The 13,430-nt window shown below is 58.8% G+C and overlaps 3 protein-coding genes across 3 annotated transcripts; all 3 read right to left on the bottom strand.

Moving 5' to 3' along the window:
- Positions 1–3,033: 3,033 nt before the first annotated feature.
- On the bottom strand, positions 3,034–4,501 carry LOC102075435 (hemoglobin subunit beta). Its single transcript, XM_005497005.4, has 3 exons — positions 4,327–4,501; positions 4,009–4,231; positions 3,034–3,232 (listed from the first exon to the last, which is right to left on the bottom strand). The coding sequence occupies exons 1-3, from the start codon at positions 4,416–4,418 to the stop codon at positions 3,104–3,106; spliced, it is 444 nt and encodes a 147-aa protein (XP_005497062.1). The 5' UTR covers positions 4,419–4,501; the 3' UTR covers positions 3,034–3,103.
- A 1,685-nt stretch (positions 4,502–6,186) lies between these two features.
- On the bottom strand, positions 6,187–8,198 carry LOC102060532 (hemoglobin subunit beta). Its single transcript, XM_005497006.2, has 3 exons — positions 8,041–8,198; positions 7,589–7,811; positions 6,187–6,407 (listed from the first exon to the last, which is right to left on the bottom strand). Exons 1-3 carry the CDS (start codon positions 8,130–8,132, stop codon positions 6,279–6,281), a joined length of 444 nt encoding a protein of 147 aa, XP_005497063.2. The 5' UTR covers positions 8,133–8,198; the 3' UTR covers positions 6,187–6,278.
- Positions 8,199–10,948: 2,750 nt separating this feature from the next.
- On the bottom strand, positions 10,949–12,912 carry LOC141727170 (hemoglobin subunit rho). Its single transcript, XM_074533210.1, has 3 exons — positions 12,042–12,912; positions 11,740–11,962; positions 10,949–11,131 (listed from the first exon to the last, which is right to left on the bottom strand). Exons 1-3 carry the CDS (start codon positions 12,131–12,133, stop codon positions 11,003–11,005), a joined length of 444 nt encoding a protein of 147 aa, XP_074389311.1. The 5' UTR covers positions 12,134–12,912; the 3' UTR covers positions 10,949–11,002.
- Positions 12,913–13,430: the final 518 nt, after the last annotated feature.

Here is a 13,430-nt window from a genome sequence, read left to right as displayed (position 1 = left end):
GCTGCTCAGAGGATGCTCAGGCTCTGCTGCCAAATCTGTATTAACCCCAATATCCTTCTCCTGTAACAGAACTTGACCTCTGATTTATTTGTGTCTTTCAGAGAAGGAGGAATTTTAGTTGGACTTAGGTGTCCAGCTTCTGAGCTGGACATCAATTAGCATGGTAGGTCCTTTCCAATTGGAGATATTCTAAGACAGAGTGTCAGAATGGTTTGGGTTGGAAGGACCATGAGCTCACCCATGCTGCCTGAGGCCCACCCAGCTGTTGTCCCATCAGCTGTGCCAGGATGAGCCTGCAGTGCTGTGGGCAGGAGCAGGGACCAAGCAGCATCACCCATTCCTGCCTTCAGCACATCCCTGAGGAGCAGTGACACAACCTTGGAACACGGGTTTGCTGCTGCAGGTTCTGCTGTGGGCCCTAAAACCTGCACAGGCTCAGCTCAGGGATGTCCAGGTGGTGGGGGAGCCCCAGTTCCCCATGCCCCTTTCAGCCAGGCCAGGCGCTCCTGGGGGAGAGGTTTGGATTGCCCTGGCACACCCTGGAGCTGCCAGGGGTGCAGCCCCCTCACCAGGAGCAGTGCCCCGGGGAGATTTCCTCTTTTGTTTTCTGCACAAAGCCCCGGGTAACACCATTCTTGCCGAAATCAGCACAGGGTTTGATGCCAAGGTGCCAGGGTCAGTGCACTGTTCTCCTGTTGTTTCCCAGAGGGTTTGACTGGGCTGAGGAAGAGCAGGGTTTGATGTCAAGGTGCCAGGGTCAGTGCACTGTTCTCCTGTTGTTTCCCAGAGGGTTTGGCTGGGCTGAGGAAGAGCTGCTGTGTCCTGCAGACTGGGGATGGTGGGTGAGGGCATGACCAGGCTGCAGCAGAGCTGCAGGGCTGACCAAGCTCCTCTCACACATCAGCACTTCCTCCAGGGACCATCTCCTGCTCAGTGTCTTCTGCACTGAAAATGTGGCAGGAGAAGCAATTAAAAGAAAGCAAATAGCAAGGGAGCTCTCCAGCCTGACAATATCTTTCCCCTCCACTAGTTGTAGACTCTTTTGAGTGGAATAGGAATGAATAATCGTCATTAGATGTGCTTACATTTGCCTTTTCTCCAGACAATCCAGTCCCCAGAGCTCGGGGCTGGACCACGATGGCAAATGAAGCCGAGCTCAGCCTGGCAGGGGCAGGAAGAGGGGATGGGCAGGGAAAAGGCTGCCAGGGCTGCCCACCCTCCTGCAGCCCTTATCAGCCCCCACAGGAGCTGGGTGCTGCCAGGGCTGCTCTGGGCACCGCCCAAGGGGTGCTGGCACCCACGGGGACGCTCTGGCACCATGGAATGGGAGCAGGGAAAGCAGCAAGGGGAGAGGGCGCCCCGCAGGATGGGTGTGCTGGGGGCACTCGGAGCAGGTGGGAAGGGAGGTGGGAGTGAGGCCACAGGGCAGCAGCACTGAGGGCTGCTCCCATCCTGCTGTGCCTCAGGGAATGCCAGAGCCTTGGGGCCTGCTCGGGCTCTGGGATCGCGGAATGATGGAGTGGGTTGGGATGGAGGGACCCCAAATCCTGGGCAATGAGGAATTGTTCCCAAATCAGGGAACAATTCCTCATTGCCTAGATCCCACCCAGCCCTGCCCTCTGGCACTGGCAGCCATTCCCTGGGTGCTGTCCCTGCAGGCCTTGTCCCCAGCCCCTGTCCAGCTCTGCTGTCCTTTTCCTCCCCAGACATGCTGACAGGAGGAGACCTGCTCATCCTCACAGCTCCCTCCTTTCTGCCTGAAGCCCATGAACAATCACCACTCATATCTGCCATGAAACCTATGAAAAGTCATTAAATACTTGGGGGTTTGGTGACTCTGTGCCTGCCCAGTCTCCCTGCAGGAAAAAAAAAAACTTTGGAACTTGCTGTGAATCATCTTCTCTCCCTCTCAGTGTGTACCCTGCCAGCAGAACAAAATGCCTCTTTCTTTGGGTGTCGTGACTGAGAAAGGGCATTTATGGGTCACGGGGGCTTCTCACACCTTCCTGCGGGTCAGGGGCAGAGAGTGAGTGCCCAGAGGTGTGGGTGAGGCAGAGACAGAGCACAGTGCAACCTGGCTGCCACAAACCCTGCTTGGAATAGCTTTGCCCAGCATTTCCCCTTAGAAGGGGCACATCCTTTGGGCCAAGCATCGCTTCTGCCTCGTCATGCTGCGTTCAGATGTGCTTCCCATGCCAAGAACAAACCCTACCCAAAGAGCCCTGCTCTGCAGACACCCAGACCCACCCAAAACTCCCATCCAGGAAATTAAGTCCCTGCTCTTGGCAGAATGGGGCCCCCCCAATTGCAGAGTGGGCGGCACAGGGTGGGAGGGATGTGAATAAACAAAGTCTGCTCAGGCCTTGATAGCAAAACGTTTATCTAAAACCTGCTCCCACCCAGCTGGCTGCTGGGCCTGTGTGACTCAGCTGATTTTGGGTAGGTTTTATGCCAGGGATGAGCCAGGCTAGATTAAAGTCTTCCATTTGTTTATCTTCCCCCTCGAAAAACATGAATCCTCTCAGTTTCCCTTGTCTAGGAGAGACATGCAGGTTTAACAGTAAAATTCTGAGCAGTTCTCCTTGCAAAGCCCCCAGTGTGACCCCGGGGGTGGCAGGACTCTATCAACCCCATATCTTCCCCCTCAAAAAACATGAATCTCTCAATTTCCCAGCTCTAGGAGAGACACGCAGGTTTTACAGTAAAACTCTGAGCAGCTCTCTGTGCAAAGGCCCTGGTGTGACCCCGGGAGTGGCAGGACTTTATCTTCCCCCCCAATAAACATGAATCTCTCAGTTTCCCTTGTCTAGGAGAGACATGCAGGTTTAACAGTAAAATTCTGAGCAGTTCTCCTTGCAAAGCCCCCAGTGTGACCCCGCACTCTACCAACCCCACATCCCGCAAGCACAATTTCCAGAGGGCAATCCCACAGGCACCACCAGACCCAGCCAGAAGGAAGGCAGGGGCATTTTGTGCGCAGCCAGCCGTGCCCCCCAGCCCCGGCTGCCCCGAGGGACACACGAGCAGGCAGAGTTCACAGGATGAGCTTTATTTGGCTGTTAGAAGCAGTCGGGCAGCGGGTGCTGCGCGCTGCCGCGGCTCCTCAGTGGTACTTGCGGGCCAGGGCGTGGGCAACCACACGCACCAGCTTCTGCCAGGCAGCCTGGCACTCGGGAGTGAAGTCCTTGCCGAAGTGGGCGGCCAGGACGACGACCAGGATGTCACCCAGGAGCTGTGGGGACGAGAGCAGCCTCGGCTTAGCATAGCCCCACACAAGCACTCACACTGCACCCAGGGAAACCTACAGGAAATCTGCAGCCTTAAAAACCTCCCCCAGTTAGTGCTTTCTAACCTGCATCTTAAACCTGGTCTCTGCTCTTGCTCTAAATCCTGCTACCAAAGCCAAAAATTCTCCAGAGTATTTTGGAGTAAATTTTAGTTTGTCCTTTCTGGCTTCTCTCAAGCAGAAGACCCGGCTGAGCTCCCAGTGCATCAGGAGACAGCACTTGGCCCCACAGAGCACAAACAAGGAGCTCATACTGACACAGGGGTATTTCTGTCAGCCCCAGCCCAGGGACAAATGGTGGGGTTAATTCCCCACTGAGACACTCCCAGCCCAAGTTTTCTCTCTGTAGATCTTCTTTGACTCCTGGCATCCAGCTGCCATCTCCTGCTCCTCACTCATCTCTCTGTTCTCCTCTGTGCCAAACTTTGCTCTTGCTCCTTCTCTCTTCCCCTTTGGCTCTTCCTGCTCAACAACTGCTCTCACTTTGTTGTCCCCCTCCATTCCCTCACTGGAACCACATCCTCCCCTGCCCCCTGCCCACAGCCCCTGTCACCTCCCGCGGCTGCACTGGGTCCCTTCCCTGCCTGTCCCTCTGCACCTCACCCCATGCCAGCCCAGCCCCTCTCCCTCTGGCACTGCCCTGCTGGGCAAACCCCTCTCGTGGTGGGGATCAGGCTGGGGGCACCCCCTGCTCTGGGGAGGGCACGCAGGGCAGGACTCACCCTGAAGTTCTCGGGGTCCACGTGCAGCTTGTCGCAGTGCAGCTCGGACAGCGCGGAGAAGGTGTTCTTGATGCCATCCAGGTTCTTGACGGCCTCCCCGAAGGAGGTCAGCACCTTCTTGCCATGGGCCTGCACCTTGGGGTTGCCAACGATGGCGGTGGCACCGGACAGGTTCCCGAAGGAAGCAAAGAACCTCTGGGTCCAGGGGTAGACGATCAGCAGCCTGGGGAGAGACGGACAGACAGACAGGGTCACATCAGTGCTCCCATGGCCGGAGTTCCCTCTGCAGGGGCAGGGGCAGTCTGGAGCTGCACATACCTGGCCAGGGCCTCGCCGCCGCACTCGGCCACGTTGACCTTGCCCCAGAGGCCGGTGATGAACTGCTTCTCCTCAGCTGTCCACTGCACCATGGTGTCGGCAGGAGGGCTGCGTGTCGCACGGAGGAACTCAGGCTCTGCTCCCGGGGATCGCACGCTGGGGAGCCGCTGCCCGGCCCCGCTTTTATGGCCGCGCGGGGCCCCTCCTCTGCCCCCTGCACCCCGTCATTGGCCGCGCCCGGGGGCCCTGGCACGGGGAGGGGACCCTGCATCGCCCCGCGCAGGGTGGGGCCCAGGGCAGGGTGCCCGGCCCAGCCCCGGCCTGCCTGCCTGGCCCGCCGCCCCCGGTTCCCAGCCCTGCTCAGGGGCCGTTATCTCCCACAGCGCCCAGCACGGCCCAGGCACGTTCTGCTGCAGCTCCCCTCTGGGGAAGGTGCCAGCCCTGGTGCCCCGTGGCTGCCCCTGGGGCAGGAGATGCCAACCTGGGGCTCCTGGGTTCTCCCTCTGAATGCACCAGGCTCTCCCTCTCCCCTTCCTGCAGGACCTGTCAGGTTTTGGCCTCCCTTTGCTTTCCCTTCAGCTCTTTAGGAGTTTGGTTGACTTCAGGATGACACTGCTGAAACCACGGCAAGGCCTCACAGCCCAGGGGAGCTCCTGTCCCCAAGATCCTCTTGGCAAAGGTCAGGCAGGGCTGGAAGGAGGTGTTATAACCCAGGGCAAACCAGCTCCCTGTGGGCTCACAGGGCATGAGGAGAGGTGGGAACACTGGGATTACTGGGATCCCACACAACCCCCAAATCCCTGGGGCTGGCACAGCCCTGCCAGCCCATGCAGTGCCAGCTGTGCCCCACGGGCACCTTGTGCACAGCCCAGAGCACTCAGTGCCACCTCCAGGGCACACCTGCAGGGATGGGCACTGCAAAGCTCCCTGGGCAGCCCCTGCCAAGGCCTGAGCTCCCTTTCCAGGAAGAAAAAACATCTGCACAGATAAACATCTTCCTTTCCAGGAAGAAAAAGCATGTGCATAGATGTGAGCTGACAGTGCCTGGCCCAGGGTTCAGCAGCCTGAGGATCAGTGGTGCCCTGAGAGCTGGGAGAGGCACCTGGCTCTCTGCTCTTCTGCTCCTGTGCCCAGGTGAGGGGGTGCCAGAGGCAGGCATGGAGCTCATGGGGCACGGGAATGCCCTGCTGGGGTCTGCATGACCTTGGAGCACAGCATTTGTGTTCGCTCCTGCTCACTGCAGGCAGGAGGGGCTAGGCCAAAGGACCCTGGCCAGGCTGGAGCTGACACTGTTCCCTCTGCAGGCAGCACTGGTGTTTCATGGAATCACAGAGCCCACACTGGGCTGGGCTGGAAAGGACCCAAAATCTCATCCAATCCCATCCCCTGCCATTGCAGGGACACCTTCCACTGTCCCAGGTTTTTTCCAAGTCCCATCCAAACAAGTGTTGAGGGTTGTGTCTGTTACCTTCTGCCTTTGTTAACCTAAGAATCTTGGGGTTTTAAAAAACCCCAAGCCAACAAAACCCCACGTGCAGGAAGTTGCAAGCCATGGCCCCAATCTCCCTGACACTTCTCCCGCTGCACATTTCTGTACAGCTCTACTCCACTCACTCTGTGAAAGTTTTCAAACATTAAACCGAGCAATGTCACTTGATGTCTCCAAAAAGTGCCAGAGTATTCCTGTTTGTATTTTCTGTTGTTTTTTGGGGTTTTGTCCTGAACACCCCCCTGGGATCTCCATCTGAGACAAGTTTCACTTGCATGAAGGAGTCATGGCTCAGTTATCCCATTTGTGAGCATCGGCTCCCCCAGCCCCTGTCCTTCCCTCCCCGTTCCCACAAAGAAGCAGACATCTGCTGTTGGCTGGAGCAGCTGGTGTTTATTGGGTGCTTAGAGCCCAGCAGAACCCGAGCAGATTCCCCAGGAGTGTCTCCAGGCAGGGAGGCTCCTCAGTGGTACTCGTGAGCCAGGGCGTGGGCCACCACACGCACCAGCTTCTGCCAGGCAGCCTGGCACTCGGGGGTGAAGTCCTTGCCGAAGTGTCCGGCCAGCACCACGATGAGGATGTCACCCAGGAGCTGCGGGGAGGGAGCAGAGCTGTCGGTGGTGCTGCCCCCAGACCCTCCCCAGCAGGAGCAAGAGCTGTCAGTGGTGCTGGAGCAGGATCTATCACTGCTGCTGCCCCCAGACCCCTCCCCAGCAGGAGCAGGATCTATCAATGGTGCTGCCCCCAGACCCCTCCCCAGCAGGAGCAGGATCTGTCAGTGCTGCTGCCCCCAGACCCTCCCGAGCAGGATCTGTCAGTGCTGCTGCCCCCCAGACCCTCCCCAGCAGGAGCAGGATCTATCAATGGTGCTGCCCCCAGACCCCTCCCCAGCAGGAGCAGGATCTGTCAGTGCTGCTGCCCCCAGACCCTCCCGAGCAGGATCTGTCAGTGCTGCTGCCCCCCAGACCCTCCCCAGCAGGAGCAGGATCTATCAATGGTGCTGCCCCCAGACCCCTCCCCAGCAGGAGCAGGATCTGTCAGTGCTGCTGCTCCCAGACCCCTCCCCAACAGGAGCAGGATCTATCACTGCTGCTGCCCCCAGACCCCTCTCCAGCAGGAGCAGGATCTGTCAGTGGTGCTGCCCCCAGACCCCTCCCCAGCAGGAGCAGGATCTGTCAATGGTCCTGCCCCCAGACCCTCCCCAGTGCTCCCTCTGCTCTCTGGGCAGCTCACAGCACAGCAAGGAGCAGGTTTTCCTGGCCCCATCCATGCACCAGGCTCTCAGCACAGCTCGGGGTCTGGCCAAGAGGGACCCCTGGCTGTGCTGGAGCCTCCCCCAGCACCTTCCTGTGCCGGCTCTGCAGGGTCCTCCCTCCCTGGCTTCACCCTTTCCTTTCCCATCCCTCCCACGCTGGCTGTCCCCGGGCTCAGAAGCCTCCTGCCAGAGCGGCTGTGCTTTTTTCCCTTCTGGTTTACCCACTGCCTCACAGCCAAGCCCAGCTCTTCCCTCTGAACCCCATCCCAGCTCCTTCCCTGCGGCTGCTCCAGGCTGTTTCTTCTGAGCAGGGCACACTGCTCCGTGCATTTCTGCCTCCCCTCACAGACCCCAGCCCCAGAGCTCCTCTCTGCTCCCCCCAGATATGACTCTCCTTTCCCCTCCTCTGCCCTGCCCTCCACAGGCAGCCCTGGGTTTCTCTCGAGGTCTCAGGGACTGTCAGACCCCTCTGAGCCCAGCCCCTGTGCCCAGCCGAGACTGGAGCTGAGATGGCTCACCCTGAAGTTCTCGGGGTCTACGTGCAGCTTGTCGCAGTGCAGTTTGCTCAGGGGAGCAAAGCACTTCTTGATGCCATCCAGGTTCTTGATGGCCTCCCCGAAGGAGGTCAGCACCTTCTTGCCATGGGCACGGACCATGGGGTTGCCAGTGACAGCAGTGGCGCTGGACAGGTTCCCAAAGGAGGCAAAGAACCTCTGGGTCCAGGGGTAGACGATTAACAGCCTGGGGAGAGGTGGAGGGACAGACACACACAGACACACACAGAACCATTGATATTCCAGCGACAGGAGTGATTCCCGGCAGTGCAGGGGCAGGAGTGACTCCAGGAGTGACTCCAGGAGAGTTTCCCTGCATGGGCAGGAGTGACTCCAGTAATGATTCCCTGCAGTGCAGGGGCAGGAGTGACTCCAGGAGAGTTTCCCTGCAGGGATGGGTCAGGAGCTGCACTTACCTGGCCAGGGCCTCAGCGCCGCACTCGGCGACGTTGACCTTGCCCCAGAGGCCGGTGATGAGCTGCTTCTCCTCAGCTGTCCAGTTCACCATGGTGCTGGCAGAAGGTTGTCCGAGCTTCCCTGAACAATGCCGAGGACGTGGCCGCCGAGGCTGCCCCGGGGATTTTTATACACGGCTCAGGCTAATCTCAGTCCCCGGAGGCACTGCTTGGGGCTGGGGAGGGGAGATAGTGGCTTTGGCAGCTGTCCAGGGGGGAGAGAGGCCCTGTCCCCCCTTTGTCTGTGCGGGGACAAGCATCACCTCAGCCCCGAGCACAGGGGGAGCTGCCGGCCCGCTGGGCGCTCAGGGCTGCGTCCCTGCTGGGGGGCATCATCCCCTCTGCCCAGTGATCCTTCACGGTGCTTTGCACGTGGAATCATGGAATCCCACAGCAGTCTGGGCTGGGAGGCTCTTTAAAGCCCATGGAGTGCCATCCCTGCCATGGCAGGGACCCCTTCCACTGTCCCAGGCTGCTCCAGTCCAGCCCTGGGCACTGCCAGGGCAGCCACAGCTTCCCCAGGCACCCAGAGCCTCAGGGCACTCACCAGCTAAATCATGAGTTTAAACACCCTGAGAAAGAATTCCAAGGGCTTTTTAATTTGAGGATTATGGAGCATGGAGAAATCTGAAGGAAGTGTGCTGTGCTGTGCTGGGCTGGGCTGGCCCAGGGGCTGCTTGCAGCAGTGGCCGCTGGTCCCAGCACCGTGCGCCATGAGGCACTGAGGGGCTGGATCACCTGTCCCAGTGAGGCACACACAGCCCCAGGGGCCTGCCAGGATGGCAGGGTGGGTGAGCCTGGTCAGGGCTGCACCAGCTCTCAGCAGGCCTGCAGAGACCTGGCAAGGACCAAAGGCAAGCACAGCCCGGACAGTGCCAGCCTTGGGCTCGCCCTGGTGCTGCATTCAATTTTATTAGAAAGAGTTAATTCTCAGTATGCTTGAAAATCCCCTGCTCTCTGCCTTGGGGGCAGCAGCCTGGCAGGGAGATTTGGGAGCTCAGGGAGCTCTCTGGGACACAGGCTGGGAGGGGAAATGTTCATCTCAATGTGCTGAGCAGGGGCAATTTCTGTAGCTCTGTTTGAGTCTGCAGAGTCAAAGGGACATCTCCTTCCCCCAGTGCAAGCCCAGCAGCACCTGACAGCTCATGCCCAGCTGGTGCCCAGACAGAAAAGCAGGCCCTGCCCTCAGCCTGGGGTGGATTTCACTATGCTCAGGACCCTTCCCTCCTGCATCCTTCCAGGGCTGTTCACTTTGGTGTGGATGGAAGATCTCTGAACTCCGCGAATCACAGGATCACGGAATGGTTAAGGTTGGAAGGGATCTTCAGGATATCTCATTCCACCCCCCTGCCACAGGCAGGGAACCTTCTACTGGAACAGGTCCTGGCCACACACTTGTCCCCTGCCATGGACAAGGACCTTCCCTTTGGAGACAAACCATCCCAACGAGGGCCACAGGCAGCTCCAGTGAGGGCCCTCCTGCCCCAAGCAGAGTTCCTTGGTCCCTGATTGCAGCAGTGTCCCTGCCAAGCTTTACAGAGCCCTTATCAGCCCAGTGGCATCCGTGCCCAGGCTCTGCTCTGGAGCCAGGCCAGCCTCCACGCTCCTCCAGAGAGTGCAGGGCCTTGTGTCTTATCCAGCAGGTCCTGAGAGTGTCTTTGTTCCTATTTTAAAATCCCAGAAGGTTTGCACTGGGAGGGACCTTAAATCCCACCCAGAGCCACCCCTGCCATGGCAGGGACATCTCCCACTGTCCCAGGCTGCTCCCAGCCCCAGTGTCCAACCTGGCCTTGGGCACTGCCAGGGTTCCAGGGCATCCTGCACCCAGGGCTCTCCTGTACTCTCCTGACCTGTTTTTGGGTCAGGGGGGCTGGTGGTAGCTGTGACTTTGCTCTGTCACACCTGGGAGAAGGGGACACGCTGGCTCTGTGACACAGGCACCACCCCTTGTCACTGTCCCTAGCCCTGGACATCAGGACTGTCCAGGCGCTGGTCAGAGAGCAGGACATGCTCCACAGCACCACTGGGACGTGTCCAGAGGAGAGGAGCAGAGAAGGGTCACAATGAGATCATTCACTGAGGTGGAAAGTCACTGCTCTGGGTGCTGACCGAGCCAGGGCACCGCCAGGCCAGGGTGCTGCTGTGCACCCACCACCCGGCGTTGTGTGCTGGAAAGTTCCCCAGCTCTGAACTGAGCAGCACGTGGGGAATAGTCTCACCTCCTGCCCTCCTGCTGAAATCCCCTCTGCTGGTGAAAGGAGAAGCTGTGCTGCAGGGAAGCTGGATTCGGATTTTGGGCTTTTTCCCCAATTGTTTTCCCCAGCCCCTTGGTGCTGCTGGCAGGGCTGGACCTTGCCTGCCTGGCTGTGCAGGGTAGAGGGGTGAATGCACAGCCCTGCTCTACCAGGAGAAAGGCTGAATATTTATTCCTAAATCATTCAAAACACACCTTTCATCCTTCTAAAACACCAGCATGTCTCTCCTTGTTGCTTTGTACGCTGTTCGTGGAAAAACATTGTTGAAACTGAGATGCTTACATAGAATCTTTCTATTCCACTGAAAATATGTGCTTCATTAAGCCAAAATGAGCAAAAAAATACTCTAACCCCTCTGTGTGAGAGCTGCCTTCATCCCCTGCTCTTGGGATCTTACACATTTCAGATACCAAACTCTGACCAAGATGCACCAGTCCTGCACCGTCACTGATGCAGAAAATGCTTTTGATCAACCTAATACATCAGTGGCAAACTGTGGAGGGGTAAATTCCTGCCTAATCAGTGAATTTCTGTGAATTTATATCCTTGCAGATATCCCAGGAGGAGAGGCCCAGGGCCCACGGGCAGCCACAGAGACACAGGACACAAAGAACTCCAGAAAATGAGGTTTTTATTGCCCGTTACAGACACGAGTGCCTCCCGAGGCCTCAGTGGTACTTGCGGGCCAGGGCGTGGGCCACCAGCCCCACCAGCTTCTGCCACGTGGCCTGGCAGGCAGGGGTGAAGTCCTTGGTGAAGTGGGCGGCCAGGACGATGACCAGGATGTCACCCAGCAGCTGCAGGGGAAGGCAGGAGGGAAATGAGGTGAGTGCTGGGCAGCCCTGGCCCTGCCCAGCACCAGAACCAGGGAGCTCAGCCACCGGTGGGTGCTTGGCCGGGCCCAGGGAGGCTCTGCCAGCTGCAGGACAAGAGCCCAGTGCTGGCCGTGGGCATGAGTGCCCGCCCGCTCCAGCTCTGCCTCCTCACACATTCTCCAGACACTAGACATTGTTCTGCCTTTCCTCCTTCTGCTGTGAACCCCCACACCCACTTCAGCTGAGGGCCAGTGCCAGGCCCACCTTCTACATCCCCAAATCCAGGCTTAAACAGGGGCTGGAGCAGAGGCCAACATCCTGCTCCTTTTCTCCAGCCATGCCTGCACGACCCCCAGGCTTTTAGAGAATCCCCCTGTGTGTGTCACCACATTTGTCCTTGCAGCCCAGAGCCCAGTATTACCCTGCACTATGGAATTCCCAGCCTTGCCCTGTCCCCAGCTCCCACTCCAGGCAGCCAGGTCCTGGTTGGTAACTAAAACACAAGTGAGTGATGCCTGTTGGAAACCCCCCAGGCACTGAGGGGCTCTGAGCAAGGAGGGACAGAGAGCAAAGCTCCAAGCACAGCTCACCCTGAAGTTCTCGGGGTCCACGTGCAGCTTGTCACAGTGCAGCTCGGACAGCTTGGAGTAGGTGCCCTTGAGGTTGTCCAGGTTCTTGATGGCCTCCCCGAAGGAGGTGAGCACCTTCTTGCCGTGGGCACGCACCTTGGGGTTGCCGATGATGGCCGTGGGGCTGGACAGGTTGCCGAAGTCAGAGAAGAACCTCTGGGTCCAGGGGTAGACGATCAGCAGCCTGGGGAGAGACACGGGCAGGTGAGGCTGCCGCAGCCAGAGCTGCCCTGTGGCGCAGGGCCCCGGGCAGCTGCACCCACCTGGCCAGGGCCTCGGCGCCGCATTCCTCCACATTGACCTTGGCCCACACGCCGGCGATGAGCTGCTTCTCCTCGGCTGACCAGTGCACCATGGTGGCTGCAGGGGCTCGCTGGGCTGAGCTGGGCCCAGCCTGGGCCGGGTTTTATGGCCTGGGCCAGCCCCGGGCCGGCCCCTGCAGCGGGGCCATTGGCTGGGACGGCCGGGGGTCCCCAACGGGGTCCCGTGCAGTGGTCACTCTGCTCTGAGGTGTGGTCATTGAGGAGAGCCTGTGAGCCCCTTAACGGGCCAGGCCAGGACACAGGAGCTGCTTATCTCTCTCTGAGAGCCCTGGCTGCTGCTCACCACAGGCACGGACATTGCACCCATCCCTGAACAGGCACAGACCCCTCTGAGAGCTGCTTTAGAATCACAGAATTCTCTGCCTTGGAAAGGACTTTACAGCTCTTTAAAGCACTTTAAAGCTCTTGTTCTACCCCTTCCCATGGCAAGAACACCTTCCACTATCCCAGGTTGCTCCAAGCCCTGTCTGGCCTTGCACACTTGCAGGGATGGTGCTGGTGAATCAGAGGTCACCGTGCTCTGACTGCTGCAGCTTGACCTTCATGCCATGGAATCATAGAAACATTGGAATATCCTGAGCTGAAAGGGACAGAATGCCAGGATCCCTGGGGCTGGAGAAGCCCTCCCAGCTCCAGGTTTCCAGCAATAGCTGTGTGGGATGCCAGGCTGGGCTGCACTGTGAACAGGCTCCTCCGCTCTGCCCACGAGTGTCCAGTGTGAGCCCTTCAGGGGTCTCTCTCTGCTGGGAGTGAAAGGCCTTGCACAAGGACAGCAGGACCCTGCCCTGTCACAGCCCCAGCAGCAGCATCCATTTCCACCAGGTCCAGCTCTGCCTGCAGGCTTTTGGCTGACTCTGGCTGACACCTGCACGGGTGTTTTCCTGGTCTCCAGGCCTCCAGTGAGGCTGTGCCCTGTGCTTAGCAAGGCACAGCCAGGATGCTGGAGCTGTCAGGCATCCAGACACAGCCACGGACATGGAATTGCTCCAGGCCAGGCTGGATGGGGCTTGGAGCAGCCTGCTGTGGGAGAATGCGTCTCTGCCAGTGCAGGCAGCTGGAACTGGGGGATTATCCAACCCAAACCATTCCTGGATTCCTTGAATCCATGGCTTTGGGTCTGTCTATGGGATGTTCAAGAAGTCTCATCCAGACTTCTGAAATCTTCCAGTTATAGACTGATACTGGTCCATTGATCTGCGAAGGCTGGAGAGGGACTTCTTACATGGGGAGGCAGACATAGGATAAGGGGGAATGGCTTCCACTGCCTGTGGGTAGAGATGGGATCTTGGCAATGAGGAATTGTTCTCTGGCAGGGTGGGCAGGCCCTGG

Source organism: Zonotrichia albicollis, chromosome 2 (assembly GCF_047830755.1).
Source record: "Zonotrichia albicollis isolate bZonAlb1 chromosome 2, bZonAlb1.hap1, whole genome shotgun sequence".
Classification (NCBI taxonomy): domain Eukaryota; kingdom Metazoa; phylum Chordata; class Aves; order Passeriformes; family Passerellidae; genus Zonotrichia; species Zonotrichia albicollis.
The sequence above is the reverse complement of the archived record's forward strand: the minus strand, read 5'-3'. Positions and strand labels throughout refer to the sequence as shown.